General features: G+C 44.2%; 1 protein-coding gene across 1 annotated transcript in view; it reads right to left on the reverse strand.

Annotated features, from left to right (window-relative positions):
- FBXW8 (F-box and WD repeat domain containing 8) overlaps positions 1-24,317 on the reverse strand; it is a 110,046-nt gene extending 85,729 nt beyond the window's left edge. Inside the window, exons 1-2 of the mRNA XM_037511098.2 lie at positions 24,009-24,317; positions 11,814-11,918 (exon numbers count right to left, since the gene is read on the reverse strand). Coding sequence (XP_037366995.1) covers positions 11,814-11,918; positions 24,009-24,317 — 414 coding nt within the window. The remainder of the gene's footprint in view (positions 1-11,813; positions 11,919-24,008) is intronic.
- Between the last annotated feature and the right edge of the window lie 404 nt (positions 24,318-24,721).

The raw sequence follows: 24,721 nt of genomic DNA on the forward strand, positions 1-24,721 counted from the left end.
AGAGATGCGGGGGGTGAAAGGATTCACCAGAGACAGAGTGGAGAGCAGAACAGCCAGAACCACCAAACTACACTGCTGAGGGGAGCAGCGGATGAGTCAGGAGAGGTCTGCTGCCCCATGAGGGCTGCTCCCCAGCCGGCCGGGGATCGAACCTGTGCTGCAGAAGCTGCGGACCACCTCACAGTGCGGCGCCCAAGCCCTTGTGCCACCAGGGAGGCACAGATATAAGAAATTTTATGTTAAAAATAAACAGTAAGAGTGTTCTCTATATTCAAAATGAATCTACACCACACAGAGGAATCCACAGCAGAGTTTCTTTACCTAATGACTTCCCCAAGGAAACCTAAAATGATAAGGATTACGTATATATTATGTACATGTATATATGAGACCTACATATACACATATATGTACATACATGTGTATTATATATGACGTTTAGGAATATGTCTTCAAGATCACTTCCTTTATTCAAGCGGCAGCCTGCTGTAAAGAAAGCAGTTATACTTAGTGAAAATAACCCAAACTCTAAGGCCAAACTTTTCACTAACTATTATGTGAAAGTCACTCGGTTTCTCAGCACCTCTTTCCTCCTCTAAGGAATGAGGGCTGGGGGGATTCAGTCTTTACAACATTCAGTTCTACAACCTTGGGGCCTTGGTTTCCTTGTCTTTAAAATGTAAGTATATGCCACCGCCAAGAGAACTGCTGTGCACCTCACAGAGCTCAAGAAAGGTGCTCTGCATATTAAAAAAACTAGCAACAACAAATGTTGGCCAGGATGTGGAGAAAAAGGAACTCTTGTGCACTGTTGGTGGGAGTGCAAACTGGTCCAACCACTACGGAGAGCTGTGTGGAGATTTCTGGACCTACTAAACATAGAGCTTCCATATGATCCAGCAATTCCACTCCTAGGTATTTACCCAAAGGACACAGAAACATCAATTCCAAAGAGCACCTGCACTCCTATGTTTATAGCAGCACTGTTTACAATAGCTAAGCTTTGGAAACAACCCAAATGCCCAAAAATAGATGACTGGATCAAGAAGATGTGGTACATATATACCATGGAATATTACTCAGCATTCAAAAAAGATAAACACATGCAATTTGCAGCAACATGGATGGCACTGGAAGGGATCATGCTCAGCGAAATAAGCCAAAAAGAAAAAGAAAAATACCGGATGGTCTCACTCATAGCAGGAATCTAGAAAACTTAAATAAGGGACCAGGAAAATGAATATAAGAAAGTGAAAATCAAAATCAACAAAAAACTATGAACCAGAGACACTTTTTGGGGGGTGGGGGGCGGGAGGGGAAGGATTGGGGTCAGAATGGGGCGTTTGCAATTGTATGGGGGAATATAAAAATAAAATTTAATATTTAAAAAAAAAAAAAAAAAAAAAAAGAAAGGTGCTCTGCAAACATCATTCCTTCCGCATATGCATCAACTGCACACCACAACACTACTGATCACTCTGCCGGGACACACAGATTCCTTATCATGAAATTAAGCTGTTCCAACCATTACCTTTTAAGAAAGGCCATTATTAGCCTCCTCATAGTTTTAATAAATGACTTTTATTAAGTCTATAATGGATTTCTACTTGGCCCGTGCCAGAGAAAGGGAGTAAAACTTACAAAGTAAATGTCAGAATCCAAGAACTCAACTTGGTTCCGTCTCAAGTTCTGATTTTTATCTCAGAAAACTACCCTAAACTAAGAGCCATTACGATACTTTATTCAAATGCAAGTATATGAAAGCAGTAATGACCCAGATGCACTCCGCCAGTACATGCACGTTCTGGCTTCCTTAACTACGCTGCATGTGTGTGCGGGTATGGAAACATGCCACCTAGGTCAAGCTCTCTGGAAGCAGGAATTCTGCATGGAAACTACACATCTGGAAGTCAGACCAGGCAGCCCACCGAGGGGTAAAGGTTCTGTCACTTTTCTGAAGCAAAGAGTCACATGGTAATACTGACGCTGTCACATTGGCTCCCAGCCTTCAATGGCTTAGAAACCAGAGAAGTGGGGTCTGGGAGCTCAACTAGGTACACACCTCATCACAGGAACACCCCTGGCAGGAGGAAAGCTTCTGGTGAAAAGCTGGCCTCCCTTATCAGTCTGGCCAACCACAGTTCAGCTGTTAGAAAGTGCTTCCTCCCAGTGGTTAGAAAACACATTCTACCTACTCCTCCTTCCACCTGACAGCTTCTCAAATAGATGAGAGCCATCCTGTTCGTCTTCACTGGTCTAAATACTACCCATTTTGAGCTCATCGTTACAGGACTAGTAACCAAACCTGTTATTTCTGAATGTACCCTAATATTTGTATATCCACAGCGTCCCTCTTCCAATGTGGTCTTAGGACTGAACAAAACCCCAAACACGGCGGTCAAGTGCCAAAAACAGAAGGACTTTGTCAGACACTAATTTGCTGCTTCACTTGTACATACGTCATCACAGCTACTGAACTAAGTGTTCACCAAAGCTTCTGGAGTATGCTTATTAAATATTTAAGGCAAACCAAAAGATGTAAAGAATACTGCCAGTACCCACAGACTTACCACCCCACTACAGAAAATACTAACAAGCTTAGAACTGCTTTGCGTCTCTGTGCTCACATTCTTTCCTGCAAGGGTGATCTCAGTAGTGTTCATCATTCTTCACTCTTTGTAAATACAAACGGCAATTAAAATACAGTCCCCAACTCTTGCTTCCAATTACTATTTTTAAACCCTAATTCTAAACTTTCTATCCATTTTAAATCCCAGCTCTTTGCACTACCCAGCATTCTAGATGACTCTTGAATCCCAATTCTGTCATCCATTGCATTTGCTGCTTCTCCCACACATAAGTCATCTGCAAAATCCAGTCTGTGGGCCTTCATGCCTTATTAAAAAAAAAAAAAAAGTTAACCAGGATGAGGCTGAGGACAGAGCCCAAGACAAACCACTCGGGCCAGGATGACATGCATCCATTAGGAAGCTCAGCCTGGGCATGGCCACAGCATCAGTTATAAATCCACTTAACTACACTGTCATCCCACACTTCTCCATTTTACCATAAGGGGATCAGGGAAACAAACCCTCATCTGATCACAAGTGGTCAGGCAATAAAGAAGAGTGACTCAATAACACCGGAGCTCCAACTCTGACTAGATACAACACCATTTTATTTTTGGCATGTCTGGTCCACAGCTGAGCCTTCCCCTGACAGTGAGTAGTGTCTGTCCATCTGTCTGTGCCAGAGTGACTCTGAGCCCTGGGCAATCGCGGAGTACAGATAGGGACAGACCAACACCAGCGGTGATGGAGCCAGGTTACAATTCAAATAGTTCCAGAGCAGAGTACTTCCCTAACAGACATTTGGACTTCAGGGTTAAAAAAAAGTATCAGAAAAGGGCTAACATGCCCCTTCTGGTTCTCAAAGGCAGAAAGTGCTAACTCAACACAGGGAAACTTAGTCTGATCTTGAGATGCATGAAGTTTTTTGGATAAAAACCATAAAATTTTATGATAATTATTAAATGCAACTACTGAACAAAAGGCTTAGTGCAGCCATTATTTCATTACATAAACCAGCACTTCCCAAAGCAGTTCAGTACAACTTTACTCTTCAGTATGTTAATAAGTTACTTTTTTTTTTAAATGGGCAGGAGAGCTTTTTATTTTTTTTTTTTATATAAGAGCTGGGGTACAGGCCAGAGGCACAGGAGGGTGAGAGGACCCACCAGAGACAGAGCGGGGAACAGAATAGGCAGACTGATGAAATACATTGCTGAGGGGAGCAGCGGCCAAGATAGGAAAGGTTTGCTGTAGCATGTGGGACTCTCCCTGGCCAGCCGGGAATCGAACCCACGCAACAGAGGCTGCAGACATCTTCACAGCTGAGCTCAACCCACTGCACCACCGGGGAGGCCCAATGAGTTACTTTTAAAAAGGATTCCATGACATATAAATGTGCCAAGTAATTACCCCATACATGGTAAACTTAACATTTCAAATTTATCAAGTTTAAAAAATAAGAAAGCAGTATGGAGAACACTGGTTTAAACAAAACTAAGCAGGATTCTTCACTGAAGAACTCAAAGCTTTTAATAGACTGACATGTTGCATAGCTCAAAGAAATAGTTGTAAGAAGTTGTATTCCCCAAACTAACTTGGTTCCTGAACTCTTTTTGCAAGGCTTGTCTCAAAAGCCTAGTACCTTGCATAAAATACTTGAGAGAACACTGACATGGGGCTACTGGTCAACCTAGACATGAGCTGGGCACTAATTACGTGCTGAGCATTAATTAAGGTCAGCAGTTCTCATCCACTTGCCACCTCATTCTGCCAAACTGATAACCTTTTGCTTTAAGAGGCAGCCAGTGGAGGTGTCCAGATCAGGGGCTGCCTCACCATGTTTGGGGAAGCTGTAAAAGTTTTGGGGCCTCCCCAGTGGTGCAGCGGTTGAGCGCTGGGTTGCAAAGCTGCCCGCAGCCTCTGCAGCACCGGTTCGATCCCCGGATGCTCCCCGGCCATTGCAGGAGGGTCCCACATGGCCCGCAGACCTCTCCTGCTGCCTGCTGCTCCCCTCAGCAGTGTACTTCAGTCCTTCTGCCTGCTCTGCTCCTCGCTCTGGCTCTGGTGAATTCTCTCACCCTCCGTGCTTCTGACTGTGCCCAGTGCTTGTATAAATAAATGTTAAAAAAAAATGCAGAAAAAAAAAAAGAGAAAAGTTTTGGATCACAAGACTGGCCTCACATAGAGAAAATCTTTTTAATTCTGTAGTCCAAAAATTAGCTACAAGGCTACTTTTTTGTTAGATGGAGCCACTGAATTATCAGCCTTTTAGGAGAATTCAATGCCAATGGTCAGTGACTTCAAAATAGAAGATCCCAATTAAACATTCTTGACAAATTTTCATGAGAACTAAATGGCACAAATTTCAGCCACCTTAAGATGAGGGAACTTTTCAGAGACTTTCAAGGAGTCTCAAATATATATCAGCCCTTAAAAACTTTGGAAGCTGAAGAAAGATTTTTAATCAGTTTCAAAGAAATGCCAAGTCGTTTTAAATAACACAATCTGAAATTTGCACCACAGGGTTACACAGTGAAAAACTGAGAACAATAAGCTGATGTTTCAGAGCATCATCCCCACCACTAACCCCTAGATCACAGGGCTTACGCGGTAGAAAATAATATTCAGGATAAAGTTTAAATCCTGGATAACGAACAATAAATCTCTTTGAGGGATTTACAAAAGCTAGAGGTGAGAATTACTTCCAAAAAAGGATCAGGATTGTACCTACAATTAGGTATTAAACCCAGAAATGTGCCAACAACTTTTTGAGCAAAAACTATAAAGGGAGGGTCCTCCCACCCCCCACTTAAAGGAAAGCAAAAATAACAGATGCTAAGAGTCTCGCTCAGTCCTGAAGGAAACACCAACAAGAAAAAGACCTAAATTTTCACAACTAAAATTTAAAGAGAGTCCCACCAAAAGGAAATCTAAGTGTATGGATTTCTTCAGTTACATTAAATCTAGCACATTTACAAGCGGAATTTTCCAAAGGCCTAATGGGGCTGTTTTAATACACCAGGATTGGAATGGCCCTGACCAGTTTAAGCCCCACTGAGTGAGCCTCAGCTGCAAGAATTTGCTAATAAAAGTGTCTCCAGCATTTTGCTTTATAGCACCACTGTGAATTGCAGCATTTAAAAAAAAAAAAAAAGGCACTTGGCTCAAAAATTAGCTTTATTAACTCTGCCTGGATTAGGGTTACCAGGGAGGCCCTCACAAGGGAGAAAGTGTCATTGTTCTACTCACAAATTCATATAGCAAGAACACTTGTGGAGGACATGCCATGTATGGACAGCTATATACAGACTCATCTCAATTTCCTTTCCTTCCCTTTGTTCATGAACCCACTTACTTTTGCCCCCACCACAAACCCTCTTCACTCTTCTTTCTCTCCCCACACCCAATCCAGCAGCAATCCTGACTCCGCCCACTTCTACTGGCCACGCCACCACATTCTCTTCTCTGGGTTATTCTGGTGTCTCCTGCAATGTTCTCATTCCCCTACAGTCTATTCACCCAATAGCAGCCAAAATAATCCCTTTTAAAATCTAAGTCAGACCCTGTCACTCTGCTCAAAACACTCAGATGACTTCCCATCTCATTCAGAATAAAAGTTCAAGTTCTTTTAATGGATTAAGTGCTTTTCACAGTTTGGCTACTTTTCTTATCTCCATCTGCTTACTACACCCCTCCCATATTTGTTCCCTATTGCTGCTCTAACAAATTATCACAAACTTAGTGGTTTAAAGACATCTACTCTCTTATGGTTCTGGAGGCCTGAAGTCTAAAGTCAAGGTGTGGTTGATAAGACCGCATTCCTTCTGGAGGCTTCAGGGAAGGAATCTGTTTTCTTACCTTTCCCAACTACATTCTTTGGCTTGTGAGCCCTTCCACCATCTTCAAAGCCAGCAAATGGCATCGTCTCTGCTCTCTGACCTTCTGCTTCCTCTTACGAGACATCTCGTAATGACATCAAGCCACCTGATTATCCAAGATAATCACCCCATTTTAAGATCCTTAACTTACATCTGCAAAGGCCCTATTACGGTAATAGGGAACACATTCACAGGTTCTGAAGAGTAGGATATGGACATCTTGCGGGAGGGGAAAGGTGTTATTCACAGCCCATCACAACTTAGTCACTTTGACCTTCTTGCTGTTCCTCAAACACAGTATCAAGGCTTCTGTATCTGTATTCACCTCTGCCAGAGACCTGCACAGCTTCCTTCTTCCCTCCTTCAGATCTTTGCTCAAAGGTCACCTCCTCTGTGGAGGCTTCCCTGGCCACTTAAAAGTGCAACATCACCACCTCTGCTCCATAGCAGTTATCACTATCTGTGCTCTATGTTTAAGTATGTTTGTTTCATATAACGTAAGCTGAGAGGCAGGGTATTTTTATGTCGTGTTCACTGCTGTGCTTGCCATCTAGAACATTACGTGGCACATAGCAAGCCCTCTGTAGATAACTGAATGAAATGAAAGAATAGGTCCAACTTAAAAAACAAACTGAACACTTAAACTGGAGTGCTTTTATTTTCGAAGTTCAGCCTCTGACATGAGCTGCCCTCAGCAGGTTCAGACATTCTTACTCAATCCCTTGTTTTCTGCTTTAAGTTTTAATTATGGAAAATTTCAAACACACAAAAATAAAACAGAGTCTGAAGAACTCCCAAGTACTACCACCCAGTTCTAATACCAGTTAAGAGGTTGCCAGGTGTGTTTCATCTCACGCCTCATCCTTTCTTGGGGATCAACTCTGTTTTTCCCTTGCCCCTGTTCAGACTCTGGGAACCTGCCAGCATCTAAGGGTCTTTACAATCAATCTGGCTTTGGTAATAGATTATTCCCGACTTTTAAAGATTTCATTAAAACCCTTAGCTATAAAACCTAAGGTTTAGGTTTCACCTATTTAGATATTTGAGATCATAGATCACATTTTCCTTGAAACTTGAAATATCATAATCTAATATACTGGGATTTAGTGCCAGAACTTGTTTTTTTTTTTTTTTTCCTTACACCTACTTCTTGCTTAACAATTTTATCACAAATCTTGTGTTTTTATGTACCATTGCTCTTTTTCTTTTTGCTTTCTTTATGCACATTTTTCTACCTTTGACTTGAAAAAAATATGTGACATCGTTGCCCATGCAGCAAAATTGCTACATTTACACATTAGGAAATAAACATAACTAAAATACATGTTTAAAATGAAAATTGAAAGAAAGACAAAATTAAAGAGCTGGAGAACAAATCAGTGGTTGCCAAGGTGAGGAATGGGGGAGAAGGGTCACGACAGATGAGGATAGAGGAGTAGCACGAGATATCCTTGACTGTGTGCCACACAAATCTGTGCCTGTGAAAAACTGCACAGAAATAATAACATGAAGATGCAAAACTGATGAGTGGAGAAGGCTGGGGCGGGTGCACACTCTCCACTATTTTTTTGCAACTTCCTGTGAATTTACAGTTATTTAAACGGTCTTTAAATGAATGAATCATTACTATAAACCATTGCTTCTCAGAACTATCCATGTTATAACAGCAGAGTCACTTTCCTCATAAAAACCCCACAATTTTGTAATTGACAATTTCAAATTGTAACTTATCCATTTATAAAAAATGTCCTCTAAAGTGCCAGGAATCCTGTGGGCACAGACAAAAGAATGAACATAAAATGATAAACAGCAAAATGGAAAAGCTGTTCAATGAACTGCCCACCACCTAACTCTACTTGTTACTAAAAGCCTCAATGTTTTTGAGACATTTCAGCATAAAGCAACCCCACAGAGATACTCAATTCCTGAAGGACAAATACTGAGTTCAAGGAGCTGGAGAGGTCAGCGCCCGAAGTACACAAGGATCCCAAACTAACACAGTAGGACTTAACGTTTTGAAAACATAAAGCCTCACAAAACAGAAAAAGAGGTGATGCAGAAAGGAGACAGTCAAAGCAGAATCAGTTCTCCGGCACAGTTTGTGGCATAATTAAATCTCAGAAGTCCTCCCCAAGCAGGGTTCCTTATTGTTAGCTGGTTACCAATTTGGCATACAGATCTAAGTAAACAGGTTTTCTCCAAGGGCACATGTATAGTTCATGGTGCCAATTCCAAATAACTGGCCCAATTTCACTAAAATCCCAAGGCAGCTAGATTAAAAAAGAAAAAGAGAGAGGGAGATAGATAGGACAAACCCGCTCTGAAATTAAAGTATAAAACAGCAAGACATTCCATTCAACAAAAGGACTTTTCCCCTGTTTCAAAAATGAAAACATCATTAGAAGTAAAGAAAATGATACTTATTTTTATTCCTTTGTGGTTTTTATTTTAATGCTTGGGAAAACAAAGCCAATTCTACAAACTGCTGGCCATCCACTGTCCTCTTCATACAAAAGCTCTATGAAGAAAATCCTGGTTTTGCAGATCAGAACCGCCTTAGCAAATCTGTTTAAGAATATGTTCTATTCCTATACTTGCGCTCTAAAAATTAGGTTGAACCAGGAAAAAAAAATCTGGTCAAAGAAGGGAGCACTCTCGTGGACAATTGGACTACTGTGTTGCAAATTAAACTGTTCACACCTGCAGAATAATCTCACCAGCATAACCAATCTACCCTGAAATGCAGCCCCATTGTACCAAAAGGGGGATCTCTTCTTCCACTAGATCCTATCTTCCCCTGATAAAACCCTTTGGATGAGAAAACCAGCAGCAGATGTGAAAGCCACATGGCCCGCTACAAAGCAGGAGAGCAAAAAGCACCGTTAAAAGAAATGATTCCTTAAACAGCAGCTCCCTATCAAGAATGAAGATTTTATCATCCAATGCTGACTTTGTGTAAAGCAGCTAGCTATTAGACCCTGTTCCAAGCCTCAGCTAACAGAATCAGGCTGAAATCCAGGAGTTGGACTCATTTAGCTACACCCTTGTTTTCAAGTCTCGGGACCAGGGCCAATGTGTAAAGTTAGAATATGACAAATCCAATTTCCAAGGGAAAGAGGACGACAAGGTAGGTACTCTTACTTAACGCAGCCGACAGGCACTGAGCATGACTTACACTTCAGTGCTTCAGTGAAAGTCAGTCTTCGAAAAATTCCTCCGTCAATCCCTGAAGAGTTTCACTCTTCATCAGAAATATGTTTTGTAAGTTATATTGTGGCAATCAAGAATATCGAAAACTTATTTACAAAGGATATAACATGGAAACAGCCTAAATCTCCTTCAAAGGGGGTGACATGCTATCATTTTCAACAAAATGGAGGGAATTTGAAAAAACAAATCAGAACAATAAAAATATCACACATTCATACAAAAGATAATATGACAAAGTAAAACACTTTCAAAAACAACTGGATGTCATCAAACATCCTAAGGGCTTTGTGGTTAAGAGGGAAGGAGGGGGCCTCCCCGGTGGCGCAGCGGTTGAGCGCTGGGTTGCGAAGCTGACGGCAGCCTCTGCAGCGCCGGTTCGATTCCCGGCTGCTCCCCGGCCACCAGAGGAGGGTCCCACATGGTGTGCAGACCTCTCCTGCCGCCCGCTGCTCCCCTCAGCAGTGTACTTCGGTCCTTCTGCCTGCTCTGCTCCCTGCTCTGGCTCTGGTGAATTCTCTCACCCTCCCGCGCTTCTGACTGTACCCAGTGCATGTATAAATGAAACAAATGAACAAACAAATAAATAAATAAAAAACATGCCTCTATAAAAGAAAAAAAAAAAATTAACAAAAAAAAAAAAAAAAAAAGAGGGAAGGAGGAAGAAAAGGGACAAGGGCACACGCGGAATGGTGGGGGATGGCAAGGAGCTGCTATTGTGGGTCACTAAACTTCCCTTATTCCTTTTGCCAGGGGAGAGGGAATATGAACATTAGCAACTTCTGGAATAGAATGATAAACAAGAATTTTTGAGCCAAAAGAAGAAACTACCAAAAACCTTCTCAAACTCACATTTAAGTAGAAAAATAACTGATTAAACAAATGTTTCATAAAGTACAAAATCAGAACCTCTCTAAGTCCGCCCGTATTTTGTGTGATTTCTTTGAGGTAGTGAGCTCTACAGTCTGAATTTGGGACAGGTCGCATCACTCTGAAACTACCATAATATCCCTAACTTTATATTCTCAATAGGACTTTGGACTTTTAATGCACAGTTCTCCTGCCACTCGGCGTATGGAAGCCTTTCTCTTGAAGGCATGGATGCTTGTGTAAACATTATGGAACCCTGAGATGGAACACGTTAAACACTAAACACAAATTTTTTGGCAGTTATGGACAACAGCCAGGGACGTGCGGATCTCCGTCACCCATCTCATGCTGGGTGTCTTCTAAGGAGCATGGTTGTCCACATTAAGACAAACGACCAGCAATCACACACACCTTTGACTCATGAGAAATTATAAACTTTTCACAGATTATATACTCTTTGCCAAAAAACAAAACTGGATGTCATCAAACATCCTAAGGGCGTTTATATAACAAAACTGGATGTCATCAAACATCCTAAGGGCGTTATATACTCTTATTCAAAAAAATGAACAAGAGACAAAATTTATGACAGCAAAAAGTTTTGTACTGGCATTACCTGGTTAGAAATGCAGGCCCCACCCAGATTTCCTATTCCACTTTGCATCTTATCAAGCTCCCCTTGATTGCTGTGCTATCAGCATAGACAGTCCCTCCCAGAATGCCCACCATGGGCAGATGCCCCCCCCACCACCACCACCAGCATGAGATGGGTGATGGAGATCCGCACCTCCCTGGCTGGGTCTCAATTCTCACATGCCTCGCACCTTACAGAGCGGGCTTCTAGTATGAAGGGCAATTTGGACTATATGCCTAAAAATGACTTCATTGTTTTCGTCCCTGAGGCTGACCCACAGCTTCCAACCTCACAACTGGCTTGATTTAACCAAGGGCTTGCATCTTTACATTAAAAGCAGTGAGGACATGAACAGCTCAGGCCAGCTCAATAAAAGCTGAGCACAGAGTTGTCAGCCTTGAACACGCTGCCACAGGTCAGCCATAACTCAGACTGCAGGGAGAACGGAGCTCCTGAGCAGACAGCCACAAAAGACAAGCACCAAACAGTGATATGAAACACAGCCCTTTAAGTTCCAAATTGCTCTCCTTAAAGTAAAGTTGGTATACAATTTATTCACTCTTTGGAGTTTCTAATTGTGCTAAGTCACCCAGGAGCTTCTTAAACTAATTACATGTGCAGGTCAATCTCCGATGTCGATTAATGGCAGCTTACCTGTGCACACCTTCCAAGTTCTCGCCTGTCCAGATACTGAAATATATTGATTGCCAATTCATAAGGCAGCTGGATATCAAAGAAGGGCACATCATCCATTTCATTCTAAAGATAAAGAAGAAAATAACCTTACAAATCAAAAGATATGAAAGGGCTCAATTATTTTTTGTATTTGGATAAGCTAGGTTTTTATTTTCCTACAGAAAGTTTAAAAAAAAAAAAAAACCCCTGGGGCCTCCCCGGTGGCGCAGCAGTTGAGCGCTGGGTTGCGAAGCTGCCTGCGGCCTCTGCGGCGCCGGTTCGATCCCCGGCTGCTCCCCCACCACCAGAGGAGGGTCCCACATGGCGCGCAGACCTCTCCTGCCGCCCGCTGCTCCCCTCAGCAGTGTCCTTCGGTCCTTCTGCCTGCTCTGCTCCCTGCTCTGGCTCTGGTGAATTCTCTCACCCTCCCGTGCTTCTGACTGTACCCAGTGCTTGTATAAACAAAACAAACAAACAAACAAATAAATAAAACATGCCTTAAAAAAAAAAAAAAAAAAACCCTGAGCAAGTATCTATCATGATATATTCTTCAATACTGTTTCCTTTTTAAAGTCTTCTTTTCTCCAATTGTATTTATTGAGGTAAAGTTACTTACATCAGTGTGTTTGTTTTAGGGGATATAGGCTCAAACCTCTACTATGTTTTCATACCATGTCTACCACCAGAGCCCCCCCAATAATCCTCTACTATGCTCCATTGGGCCTAGTCCCAGACAGTCACCCTCCCCTTCGGGCTGCCTCAGTTTTGCAATTGAATGTCAAGGATGTGTTACTGGTTTGGTTTTGTCTGGCCCTTTGTTTCATCTCTCTATTCCATCTGATACTCTTCTTTCTCCTGATTTATTTTGCTTTGCATTATCCTCTCCAGTGCCATGTATGTTGTCAAAAATGTTCCCATTTACAGGCCCTTTAAATTACCAGAGATATTCTTAGGTGGTGACAGAGATGATGCTGTTTCCCAGGAGGAGCAGAACATTCTCGCTCTCCCACAGAGCAGAGAACTAACTCAGAACCTGACAGTCACTCTCAGTTCTGACTCCCCCCAGCTACCCTTCTCACTTTCACTTACAGCCATCGGAACACTTCTCATAAGGCTTCAAAAAAGAGAAGCAGGGGTGCCATTTGACAATACTGGGTATGCCACAGACATCAGCACAAAGACTTTTGGCTTCCAAGGGAAGAGGGAGGAGAGCGGTGGTCAAGAAAGCCCCTGAAATCAGGGGATACTATGGACAACAGTTTCTATCACCCAATTTGAAGGGAAGTGAGTCGCTTTAGCCAGACACACTGACTGAAAGTTTCTATAGGGCTTTCATCGGGAGAAGAGGGCTAAGAACACAAGCAAAAGTAAATAAATGAAATGCTGCTCTTGAGGAGGTGAACACCTCTCCCTCTGGTCGCTGGAGGGGCACAGGCATCCTAATGCACTCAGGGACTTACACCGTTAACCTGAGCGAGCCAACGCAAACAAAGCAGTTCTTCTTCGGTGTCATTTATTAATGTGGAGAAACTAGAGCTTGCCTGCCTTTGGATAAGCAATTAGGGATGAGGTAACAGGCTTTATGTGAGAGATAAGGCTGTCATGACGATCCTGGGAGCACAAAGAAATATGAGTGTGAAACAGAAAAAAGGCCACGTTCACCTGGCAAAGCTCGCTCTGGCGTGTGCTCCCACCACACTAGGGGATGCAGTGGCCTCTGTCCCAACAGAAACTCGCTTCATAAAATTCATTTTGAATAAGCTTTGGCTGACATCGGTGACTTATCGGCTGCAAGCAAACTGTTTACTCGTGACTCAAATTATGCCGGACATTGCAAGGCTGCCGTCTCAAAACTGCAAATAGCCGCAGAGTTTTAAGAGAAAGTGAGCACTGACTTAAGCCCCACCAAGACTCAGGGTAAACGTTTTTATGGAATCATGTTTCCATTCATCTAGGATTCTCAGAACCAAAAGATAATCCAGGGCACAAGAAGGAAATGTATTCAACTGCAAACACAGTTCAAGGCTAAGTATGAGGACCAAAAAGGGTCTCCAGAGGAAAGTGGAGTAAGAGCTGACAGTGCTCTGTGGGCAAAGAAGGAACAGAATGTTTTATCAGGAAAGAAATGTTGGTCATACAGAAAAAAAAAACAGGGAAAAAAATCTGCAAATGTAATTGGAAGGCAAAGGGAAGCTGGCCTGAAAAAATAATGGCAAGTCGTTTGGTCTAACACCAGGCTAGCTGCCCTCCTACAAGTAAATGGCTACACTCATCAAAAGAGGCATCGCTTTCTCTCTCAGCCTGGAGAGAACGTGAGACTCCTCACCCCATCCCAGAAGGGCCCTGCCAGGCAAGGAGAGTCACAGAGAAAACCAACTATTGTTTGCCACCCTGGCCTTCCTACTTTCTCTGTAGTCACTTGACTATACAGTGAGGCGGAGGAGCCCACTTCACCTTCTCGGCAAAGAGACAAATGTTCCTTGTCCTCAGATAAGCCAAATGAGAGCCAGGAAAGTCTGTACTCAGGAGATGTTAACTCCCACTTAGCTTCTCCACCTCTGAGATGAGCCAGGCACTGTTTCCTTCCATTAGTCCCTTCAGGGCTCACAATAAGCTGGTGTCTACTGACACATAAAGAATCGCCTTTGTTTTTAGTTCTTCTACTGCAGAAAAGTCACACTTCTGGTGGCAAAAAATGCCCCACTTTCACCAGCACAGAACCCTGCCACTGTCCTCCTGACCCCAGCCACCAGGACCTCTGGGACACAGCAGAGGGCGGTGTTAGAGCAAAGACTCAACCTGATCATCCCGGTTCTGCTGCCCGACTAGCCATGCAACCAGGTTCGATGCGCCAGTCTCAGGTTCCTCATCTGTAAAAGAGACATAACTACCCTGTGAATAGGCATGGTATTAAGGATAAAACAACCCCTGGGGAGGGCTTGGCACAAGTACCAGGGCTGGGCATGCGATAAATGTTAATAATGCTCTTTCTTTTCCCAACGGACAAGCCAGCCACCTATTCTCTCCTTCAACTAAGCCACGTTGTTTCGGTCTACATTCCGTGTGACTCCTCTACCAGCTGTGTTTCCATGGAAAGCGGTGTCCCCTTGCATACTACAAGGGATATCAGCTGTGCCAGAGAATAGGGATGGCATGATGCATGCTAATGCTCAGGAGTCTAAACAGTGAAGGTCTTTTCTGAAAGAACTTTCATAAAGAATCATCAAGATTTACTCTAGTGCACAGTGGATGAAAGGGATGCAGGCACCATGGTGCAAACGGCTCATTGAGGTATCGGGAGCCACACCGACAAATGATGAGAGGGGGTTTAAAAATGAACAGTGTGGGCCTCCCCTGTTGGCGCAGCGATTGAGCGCTGGGCTGCGAAGCTGCCCGCAGCCTCTGCAGCACCGGTTCGATCCCCGGCCACCGGCAAGGGTCCCACATGGCGCGCAGACCTCTCCTGCTGCGAGGGCTGCTCCCCTCAGCAGTGTGCTTCATCAGTCTGCCTGTTCTGCTCCCTGCTCTGGCTCTGGTGAATTCTCTCACCCTCCCGCGCTTCTGACTGTACCCAGTGCTTGTATAAATAAATAAATCTTAAAAAAAAATGAACAATGATTAAAAAAATTTTAAAAATTAATATAAAATAAATTCCTTCAATAAGAAAAAAATAGTTTGCTTAAAAAAAATACGACTTCCGGGCCTCCCCGGTGGCGCAGCGGTTGAGCGCTGGGTTGCGAAGCTGCCCGCAGCCTCTGCAGCGCCGGTTCGATCCCCGGCTGCTCCCCGACCACCGGAGGAGGGTCCCACCTGGCGCGCAGACCTCTCCTGCCGCCCGCTGCTCCCCTCAGCAGTGTACTTCGGTCCTTCTGCCTGCTCTGCTCCCCGCTCTGGCTCTGGTGAATTCTCTCACCCTCCCACGCTTCTGACTGTACCCAGTGCATGTATAAACAAACAAATAAACAAATAAATAAATAAAAAACATGCCTCTTTAAAAAAAAAAAAAAACACGACTTCCTACTAAAGTGCAGAGAAATACCCTGCAATCTAAGAGCTGCAGGCTACTTTATAGTACAGACAATTCTTTACCTATACTCACTTAAAACCATTAAAGTAGAAAAACTGGCACTTCAGAAACAAAGATATGACAAAAGGAAAGAAAAGAGATTAAAGATATTGGAAATATTAAAATAGGGAACTTGGTCACACTATAAAAATACCTGCATGACTATAATGCCGAGAGGAAATGTTTGTAGGAATTTCATAACCCCAGGCAATGTGACACGGGCCAACGGTGCCACAGAAAACAAACTAAATTCAAAGTACTAACACACCTTCAAATTGAAGGGAAGGGAAAAGTTCTTGATAACATACAAACAGGCTTTTAATTCTTTTTTTTTTTTAATTGTATAGAGGCTTTTTTTTTTTTTATTTTATTGTTTGTTTTGTTTATACAAGCACTGGGCACAGTCAGAAGCGCGGGAGGGTGAGAGAATTCACCAGAGCCAGAGCGGGGAGCAGAGCAGGCAGAAGGACCAAAGTACACTGCTGAGGGGAGCAGCGGGCAGCAGGAGAGGTCTGCGCGCCATGTGGGACCCTCCTCCGGTGGCCGGGGAGCAGCCGGGGATCGAACCGGTGCCGCAGAGGCCGCGGGCAGCTTCGCAACCCAGCGCTCAACCACTGCGCCACCGGGGAGGCCCCAGGCTTTTAATTCTTTTAAGGCTCCGAGATTGAGTCTCTACCACGACTGGTACCTCAGGGCCCACATCACATATCCAAATCATCTGTGGAGTCTAAAGGAAGGAAAACCACCACCAAGGTTTCCCTCCAACTTACTGCCCCAATTTCAAATGGAAGGTGGGTGGGGCTCAAGCATCTCTTCATCGGGGATCCTCACACACACTACAAATTGAGAACCACAACTCTAAATCGTAAGCAGATAAAAAAAAAAAAATCAATCCTTTCCCAATCAAGCAAAAGAAAAGGATCATGTTACTTTGTTAATTCAAAGTGAACACTAGATTTTCCCAAAGTCTACTGGACTTACTCCAAAAATGTTCAGAGAAACTGCAAATAGATCCATCCCCAGGGAGCTGATTTGTACTCCTATGTGCTAATGTAAGACTAATTCTGTAAATGGATTGGTTTTGTGCCTTACTGTGAGAAATTTAATCTGCCTTCTCTTGTTTAGTAGAAGAAGGGAGAATTACTAAAAGCCAAATCAGTGAAAAGTGAAAAATCTGACTCAAGGCTTGTTCCCAAAGTACATCTCCAGGGCAAACAAACTGCAAGATCTCTCTAACTGAGGAAAGCACCTCACGTTCAAACAACAGATTTGTAATAACACTTTTGCTAAATCTGTTATTGAAAGGAGACTGTTTTCTACAGGAATTTATCTCAGTTTTCTGCATACTGCAAAAGCAGAGGAGCACAGACCTACCCATCGCAACAGAAGGAAGGGATGAGCTCCTATTTCACCTGCATCTTGAGGGGGAAAAAAATTGGTTGATGGGAGTGAGGGAGGAAAGCTCAAACCACTGGAAGGATAAGCCGGGATTCATGCGCAGACCCAACTCGGTCTTCAAATACATGTTGTTATTTGTACAAAGGAAGAGAAATCACAGGCATACCAAAATGATGACAGAGTAGCCTCTGGTGAGCAACAACCTAACGGGGTTTTGTTTTCTTCTGTCTACTCTCCCCTATCTCCTAAATATTTTTACAACAAGCATGTGATATTTTCACTGCCACAGAAAAGCAATACATTTTAAAAATAAGGTGGTTTATGTTCAAAACACTCTGAGTTTGGGGCCACATCAGGTGCTGGGGGGAGGTGAGGGGCTGTTAGCAAATGTGTAAGAAATGATGTCTACACTGAAAGAACTACAGTATTTCACAGCAATAAAGTCATCACATAAAATGGAATGAAAACAGGAACTACAAAAGACAATACAAATCGTCCCTAAGGTATTCCAAAGTTCATTAGAAAGTCAGCAATTTAAAACCTGAAAATCATTTCTTCAAAGAAACAAGACTACACAGAGTAGTGAAGCTCCCAAGCAGTTCACAAAAAACCACTTTCTCACTTAATATTTAACCCAACCCCCTGCCCCACCTATGAAAAAGAGCAAAAGTATTCAACAAATTGTTGACTGCACACATAAGTATCACTGAACTGTAATCCTAGGGAACCTGACCAGCACAGTAGCTTTCACAGTAGATGCTCAGTAAATGTCCACAGGATTTATCACTTCTTTATGGGTTTTCCAATTTCAAGAACCACCCTACACACCACCTACTGGTCTGATTCTCCTGGCAAGGAGGGAACGTGCTGGGAGGAATCCCGGAGATGGGTGCAGCAGTGAAGGGAGTCAGTGTGAGGCAGAAAAAGCTGGACCACTGCTTTCAAAACCTCCTTTTAGTCTAAACTGAAATGCGAGCTTTAGCTACCAGAAAGGAGAGAAGTCGGGGAGAGGAGGCACTCCCATGTCAGAAGCTTGGGCCAGTGCATATGATGTGTTTGTTGGAAGGGTACATCGATCTCAAACACTCCTAGCACATTCCTAACATCAGGATCAGCTATATAATTAGTGAAGCTCAGAGTGAAACAAAAATGTGGAGCCCTTGTTCAAAAAAGATTGAGAATTCAAGACGGCACAACAAAGCATTAAATCAAGCACAGGATGCATCTGACCTGGGGCCCTGTGTGAACACAGAGGTCACACAGACCCTGGAGACTGCCCAGCCCTGGCCACTTCCCACTTGCTGTTCTCTGCCTAGAACCCATCCCAGAGATCTCTACCTCCTTGCATGAAATGTGACCTTCCAGGAAGTCCTTCATGGATAACACTATTTAAAATTACAGCCCTCCAACACAAGCGAGGAGCTGTATTTTCTCCAGAGCATTTAGAACCTGACAATTATTTGCTCATCCATCTCCATCTTCTCCAGAATGTAAGCTCTAGAGCACGGCTTTTTTTCTGTCTCATTCACTGCTATACCCTCAGTGTTCAAAACAGTGCCTCATACCAAGAAGCTGCTTAATGCATATTTGTGGAATGTATGAAGCCCAAACTGCTTCAAGCAGCAGAACCTTTCCACAAAGTGACAACCAAAGTTGTTCTGGTATATATACTCAGGACCATTTAAAAATGTGCACAAGGAGAGACATGCTAACTCATGACAGGAAAACATGAATGGCACTGACAATAAGAACTTTTTAGTTGGGGAAAAAGGAGAAAGAAGAGAACTTTGGGCTGCAGGGACATAGGAGACAGAATTCAAATTGAGCCCTAAATGGCAGGCAATGGACATCAAAGAGGAAGGAAGGTCACTCTAGCTAAGCCAAACCAAGAGTTCACATTTGATTCAATTCGCTTTAGTTCATATTAGCAATTTTCTAGCTAGTTTCTAACTTAAAAATACAGGAGTTATGTCATCAAATTGATTTTGTTGACAACACAGACAGGCTATGACAAATACTGGCATAGTGAAAAATAAGTTTTGGACAGCGGTATTAAAACTTTTATGAGACCTGAAAATCCAGATCTTAATTTGAAGAATGCTTTGAATGGTCACAGGTCCTAAAAACCAGACAGTATCTCCATCATTGCCTCTGGAAGCTGTCATTCTGCCCATGTTGTTTCATCAACAAATGTATGGGGCCCCTAGTGTACTGAGTACCACAGGGGAAGATACAAGAAAGAGTAAGACAACAGATCCTATGCAAGTGGGGAGTTGAGGAGCTTTTCAGTGACTAGTCTCAGCAAAGAGGAAGTGAAAGGGTATAATGAAGTCTTCTGCAACACGAATGATAATAACAGCACCAGCTTAAAATCACTGGCTGCTTATTGTACAAGAGGTTTGGTACTAGGAATAGTCCATGCTTTATGTGTCAATGCTTCTTTACAAAAGGTACTAGCATCATCCACAGTTGACAAGTTAAGGCAGCGTCCATTAATGCTACTCAGTTAAAAGCAGCAAAGCTGGGTCTCCCCTGGTGGCATGGTGGTTGAGCGCTGGGTTGCGAGGCTGCCCGCAGCCTCTGCATCGCCAGTTCAATCCCCGGCCACCAGGCAAGGGTCCCACAAAAAAAAAAAAAAAAAAAAAAGCAAAGCTACAGGCTTCTGAGAGGAGGAACTGCACCTATGCTGTTTATAGCTGATGCCCATGTTATTTCTGATCTACTAGCTGATCATTCAATGCTATGTTGGATTAGAAAGCATATACATTCCCACAGTGTCATTTCAAACACTAATCCAGCTAAAGTTGACATCCGTTTCTGTTGTTTCCTACCCAACATCCATTCCCTTTTCTTTCCTGAAACCATCTTACTCCCATTCTTGGTCACGGTGACTTAGGTGGGGCTGACCCCACCTTTATCTTCAAGTGCAGCAGATAAAAAAGTCTGGTAAATTCAAATTAGTGATTGGCAAAATGATGGATACACAACGTAGTCTGGACAAATGGAAGCAAAGCTCATGACTTCTGCTGCACAAAACAGAGGCCCTCTTTTCCCTGGGTTGCTAAGTTGCTAGGTAGCCATTTTATCCCAAAAAGGAGAGCACCTGCTTGTAAATAAGCCAAGAAAAGAAAAGCAGAACCAAAGATGAAGAGATTTTCAGTTACGCACCCAGACAAGCACCACTGCCTGGAATCTTCAGTTACATAAATCAAGAAGCTGGCTTCCATTTTTAAAGCCAGCTTGAGTTGCAATCCATAGAGCAGATATATTACCTAAATAAAAATAGGCCCAAGCAACTGGATACCACAACCACCACAGTGGAGAAAGCAGCATATTTGCAATTATACTCAGGGGGCCTCACTACACTGAGAACCCTGAGTTTATGGAAAGAAGAAAATGGAAGACAATAGAAAGTACCTATTGCTTCTGAAATTGTCCAGGGGTGTATCATTTCTTTCACGAGTTCAATGCCATATGAAGACAATTTAGGTGTTCACAATTCACCACCTAAAAACAGATGACTTCTAAGTATTATTATTAAAAGCTTCACAGAGGCGGCTCAAGGAATCATTAAGTTTTCCTTTCAGCTGTGTGCCTGTCCTGTAAAGGTCCAGCCTGTCCCCAACACTGAGGCAGTGCTGTGCACCTACCCATCCAAAGGCAACTTAACTCTTGACCGCTAACTTCCTAGCTGTTCTCATTCTGGCGATGATGTCGAAGACTCTGAAGTGAAAGAGACTGCTAGAGTATGCTATATACTCTAGCAACTACTGAAAGTGGGAAAAAAAAACACAAAACACCACCACAGTATAACCACTTTGGAAAACTGCTTGTCAGTATCTACTAAGAGGGAGCAAACACACATCTTATGACCAAGCAACTCCACACCTAGGTAAATACCCAAGAAAAATGTATGCACCTGTTTCAACAGAGATAAAACGTCCACAGCAGCGCTATTCCTGGGAGCCCCAAAATGTCTATGAATAAGCAGGTTATCAAGAACACTCCCCCTTCAGAATGAAAAAAATATGGCATATTCATAGGAATAAATTTGCCATGCAATATACAAGAACCCAGATACAAAACTACGTGTTCTAAGGTTCTACCCATATAGTTCAAAAATAGGCAAAAAGAAGGCACTAGAAGTCCAGTGGCTACCCATGCATGGAAAAGAACATGTGGGGGTCTGACAAAATGGTAATGCTGCTCTAATCTGGATGCTGCATACATGTGGATGCATATACTCTTGAAGGTTTACCAAGCTGCACGTTTGTGATTTGTACACTTCAGTAGAAAGAATGGTGGGGGGGGGGGGGACTTTAAAAGTGAGAAAACAAGACCAAGAGGAGGCCTGTGTTTCAAGAAAAAGTTAAGTATTTTCCTTAGAGAGATCATGGAGACAGTTTCTACAGTCATGTATAATATTTAATGTGACCAGAAGAATGGTACCCATTATGAAATAAATCATTACAAAAGTATGGCTGGAATTTGGAAATGATACTTACACCTGATAAACCTGGGGAACGGGGCTGAATGGGCATCATCTAGTCTACTTCACTCATTTGCATTACCTACTAGATCTCTGGGGCCTTTGAGGCTTACATCCACTGATGAGGGGATCCAAGCCCTTTCTATAAAGGTTACCAGTGCTTCTGAGACTAAAGATTCTGGGTGGATGTACTCCCCCTAACGATGTACTTTCCTAATGTCATGTGCCAAATGAGGCTCACAGTGGCCACCGGAAAGAGCTGAGAGAACTGAAGATAATGGCTACCAAGGAAATAGGAAGCAAACACACCATGAATTAGTACATTTATAGCAGTATTAACTGATAATTACAAAAAGAAAAAAAAAAAAAACAAAAAAAACCCACAGGTTAGATGCTGCTGCTAGTAGCGCAAAGCCTAGCAGTACCTAATGTGATTCTGAAGGGGGTGGAGACAGTGGGCAGGTTTTTTCTAAGTACATATGAAACTTAGATTATGATGTGGCCCTTGGATCCTCTAGTAAACTGGTTCCCCCCCCCCATTTCTAGAACAGTTCACTTAGGGCTCGCCTGCTTTTGCTGTCAACACCTACTCCCCATGTGTGTTAGGGCCGGAAAGCCTTGAGAATCAGGACTTCAGGCCAAGAAAATTGGACAGGAGAGAACTTGACTGCTCCAACATCTGGATTTCTGGGTCCCTCCTCTAGGGACTGACTCTAAAAAGGGGCCAAAATTCGTATTTTAATTCATATTTCAGAACTTAGCAAGTGGTCCTCCCTGGGGAAATAACAAAACTGAGTTTCCATTTATAAGAGGACATTTAGGATGGTTATGGGGTCTCAAGACACTGCCAGTCAGTGAGATTTCAGCTGTGAGCACCCAAATGTGCCTTTGTCCTCATAATCCGCTTTCTTGTTTCCCTCTATACCCTCCCCCGCAAACCTACTTCTATGGAATAACTTCCTCATAGGTCTAAGCTGTCCTGAGCAATTTATCAATCACTAAGCTACCTTCGCAAGGCACAGATTTTTTTTAACATACCTCTAACACTTTTTAGTAATGACCCACTTTTTTTGGAAGTAGGCATGATGCCAGGCTGAATTTTCATATGTATAAGAACTGTTATTAAATGAGAATGTTTCTGACACACGTATACAAAGTAAAAGGTTACATATCTAACCTTAGAAATAAGGCAGGACACAGGATCAGACACTTAGTGAGGACTCAAACAGCTATTAAGCCTATCTGATATAACTATATACTGTTTTTCAAAACAATTTGCCAGTTACAGAATTACTCCTAACTGGGAAGTGGTAGAAGTCACCTTTGAGACTAAGTTAAACCTAACTATCGAAACCTGCTGTCCCCCCATAGCATAAATGTGTTTCAGGTGATCTTGATAATGAAGTGGGCCACGGAGAACAAGGGTCCCTCGTCTTCCTCTAAATTCTGGAAGGGTCCCAGGCCCCACATTAATAAGAACTGCCACACTAATCAAAGTGCCCAAAGGAGTCGTCTTCCTTCTTAATTTTGTAAAGGCAGGCACTGAATACAACTGTTAGGGGGAAAGGCTGTCCTAAAGCTAATTCCATACAGGCTTTGTGGACTCCACCCCCACCCCAGGCCAAAGCCAAAGACACTGGGAGCTCCAAATCCCATCACCACCAAAGGGAAGGTGGCTGGGACCTGAGGGTGAGGTTCAATATCGGGGCTGTCCTATAATACAACAACTGAATGCACAGATAAGTTACTGTAAAAGTGCTTCCTAACCGCGGCCTGCTTCTCCTCTCCAAAGGCAACCCTTGTTCAAAGTTCAGGAATCCCTGAGAGTTGGATTTCTCAAGCTCATATTGATGAACAATTTGGGTCAGATCATTTTTTGCGGGTGCTGTCTTGCATGTTCATGAGCATCCCCGGCCACTATCAGCTAAGTGCCCACAGCATCTTCCCGAGTTGGGCTACCCAAATATGCCTGCAGACTGCCAATTTGGGGGGGCCGGAGGGGGGTGTGTGGGGGTGCGAGTAGCCCTGGAGAGGACCTCTGCTTCCAGAGACCCCCTATGCAAGCACAAACGCAGGTGTGCGGCGCTCGACCCATTCTTCTCCCAGCACTGGCACCGAGGGGCACCGGGGAGAGGCGGTTACTGTCCGAGGGGCACCGGGGAGAGGCGGGGGCCCGGGGCGGGGGCCGGCCCGGGCCTTAGCGGCGGCGACGGACACTCACCAGGTCGCGGATGAGCTGGTCCACGAGCTGTTCGCCGCCCCCGGCGCCCTCGCGGGCCGGAGGGGAGCGGGACCGGCTCGCCGCGTCCTGCCTCGCGGCCCGCGCCGCCGGGGGCCGCCCCGCGCCCTCCAGGAGCCCCTGGGCCAAGGCCAGGTACCCCGAGGCCTGCTCGCCGCGCCCAGGCCCCAGCTCCGGCCGCCGCGGCCGCCGCTCGGCCGCCTCGGGCCGCCGCCGCTTCCTCAGCGCCTGGGCCTGCGCCAGCTCCTCCTGCCAGCGCCGGCGGAACTCGTCCAGCCCGTGGTCGTCCATGGCCGCCGCGCCCGCCGCGTCCGCCCCGCCCGCGCCCCGGTGCCACGGGACGGTCCCCCCGCGGGAAGTGTCCGCCGCGACCGGAAACCGCCTCCGCCGCGGCGCTGGGGTTCCGGGGGCGGCCCCGCCCCGCCCCCTCCCCGCGCGGTGGGCTTCGGGCGCCCCAGCTGAGGCCTGCGCCGGGCCCCGCGCCCCGGCTTTTTGACAAGCACAGCCGTTTTGCATCAACAACCGTTTCTGCAGTCAACAGACACGGATCAACTATTCTAAGCCGGGGTTGGAGAATTTAGCATTTTTTTTTAAAGATTTATTTATTTTTATGCATACAAGAACTGGGGTACAGGCCTGAGGTGTAGGGGGTGAGAGGGTTCACCAGAGACAGAATGGGGTACAGAACAGGCCAA

The sequence above is a fragment of the Talpa occidentalis genome, unplaced genomic scaffold (assembly GCF_014898055.3).
Source record: "Talpa occidentalis isolate TD23 unplaced genomic scaffold, MPIMG_talOcc4v2.1 talOcc4.14, whole genome shotgun sequence".
Taxonomy (NCBI): Eukaryota; Metazoa; Chordata; class Mammalia; order Eulipotyphla; family Talpidae; genus Talpa; species Talpa occidentalis.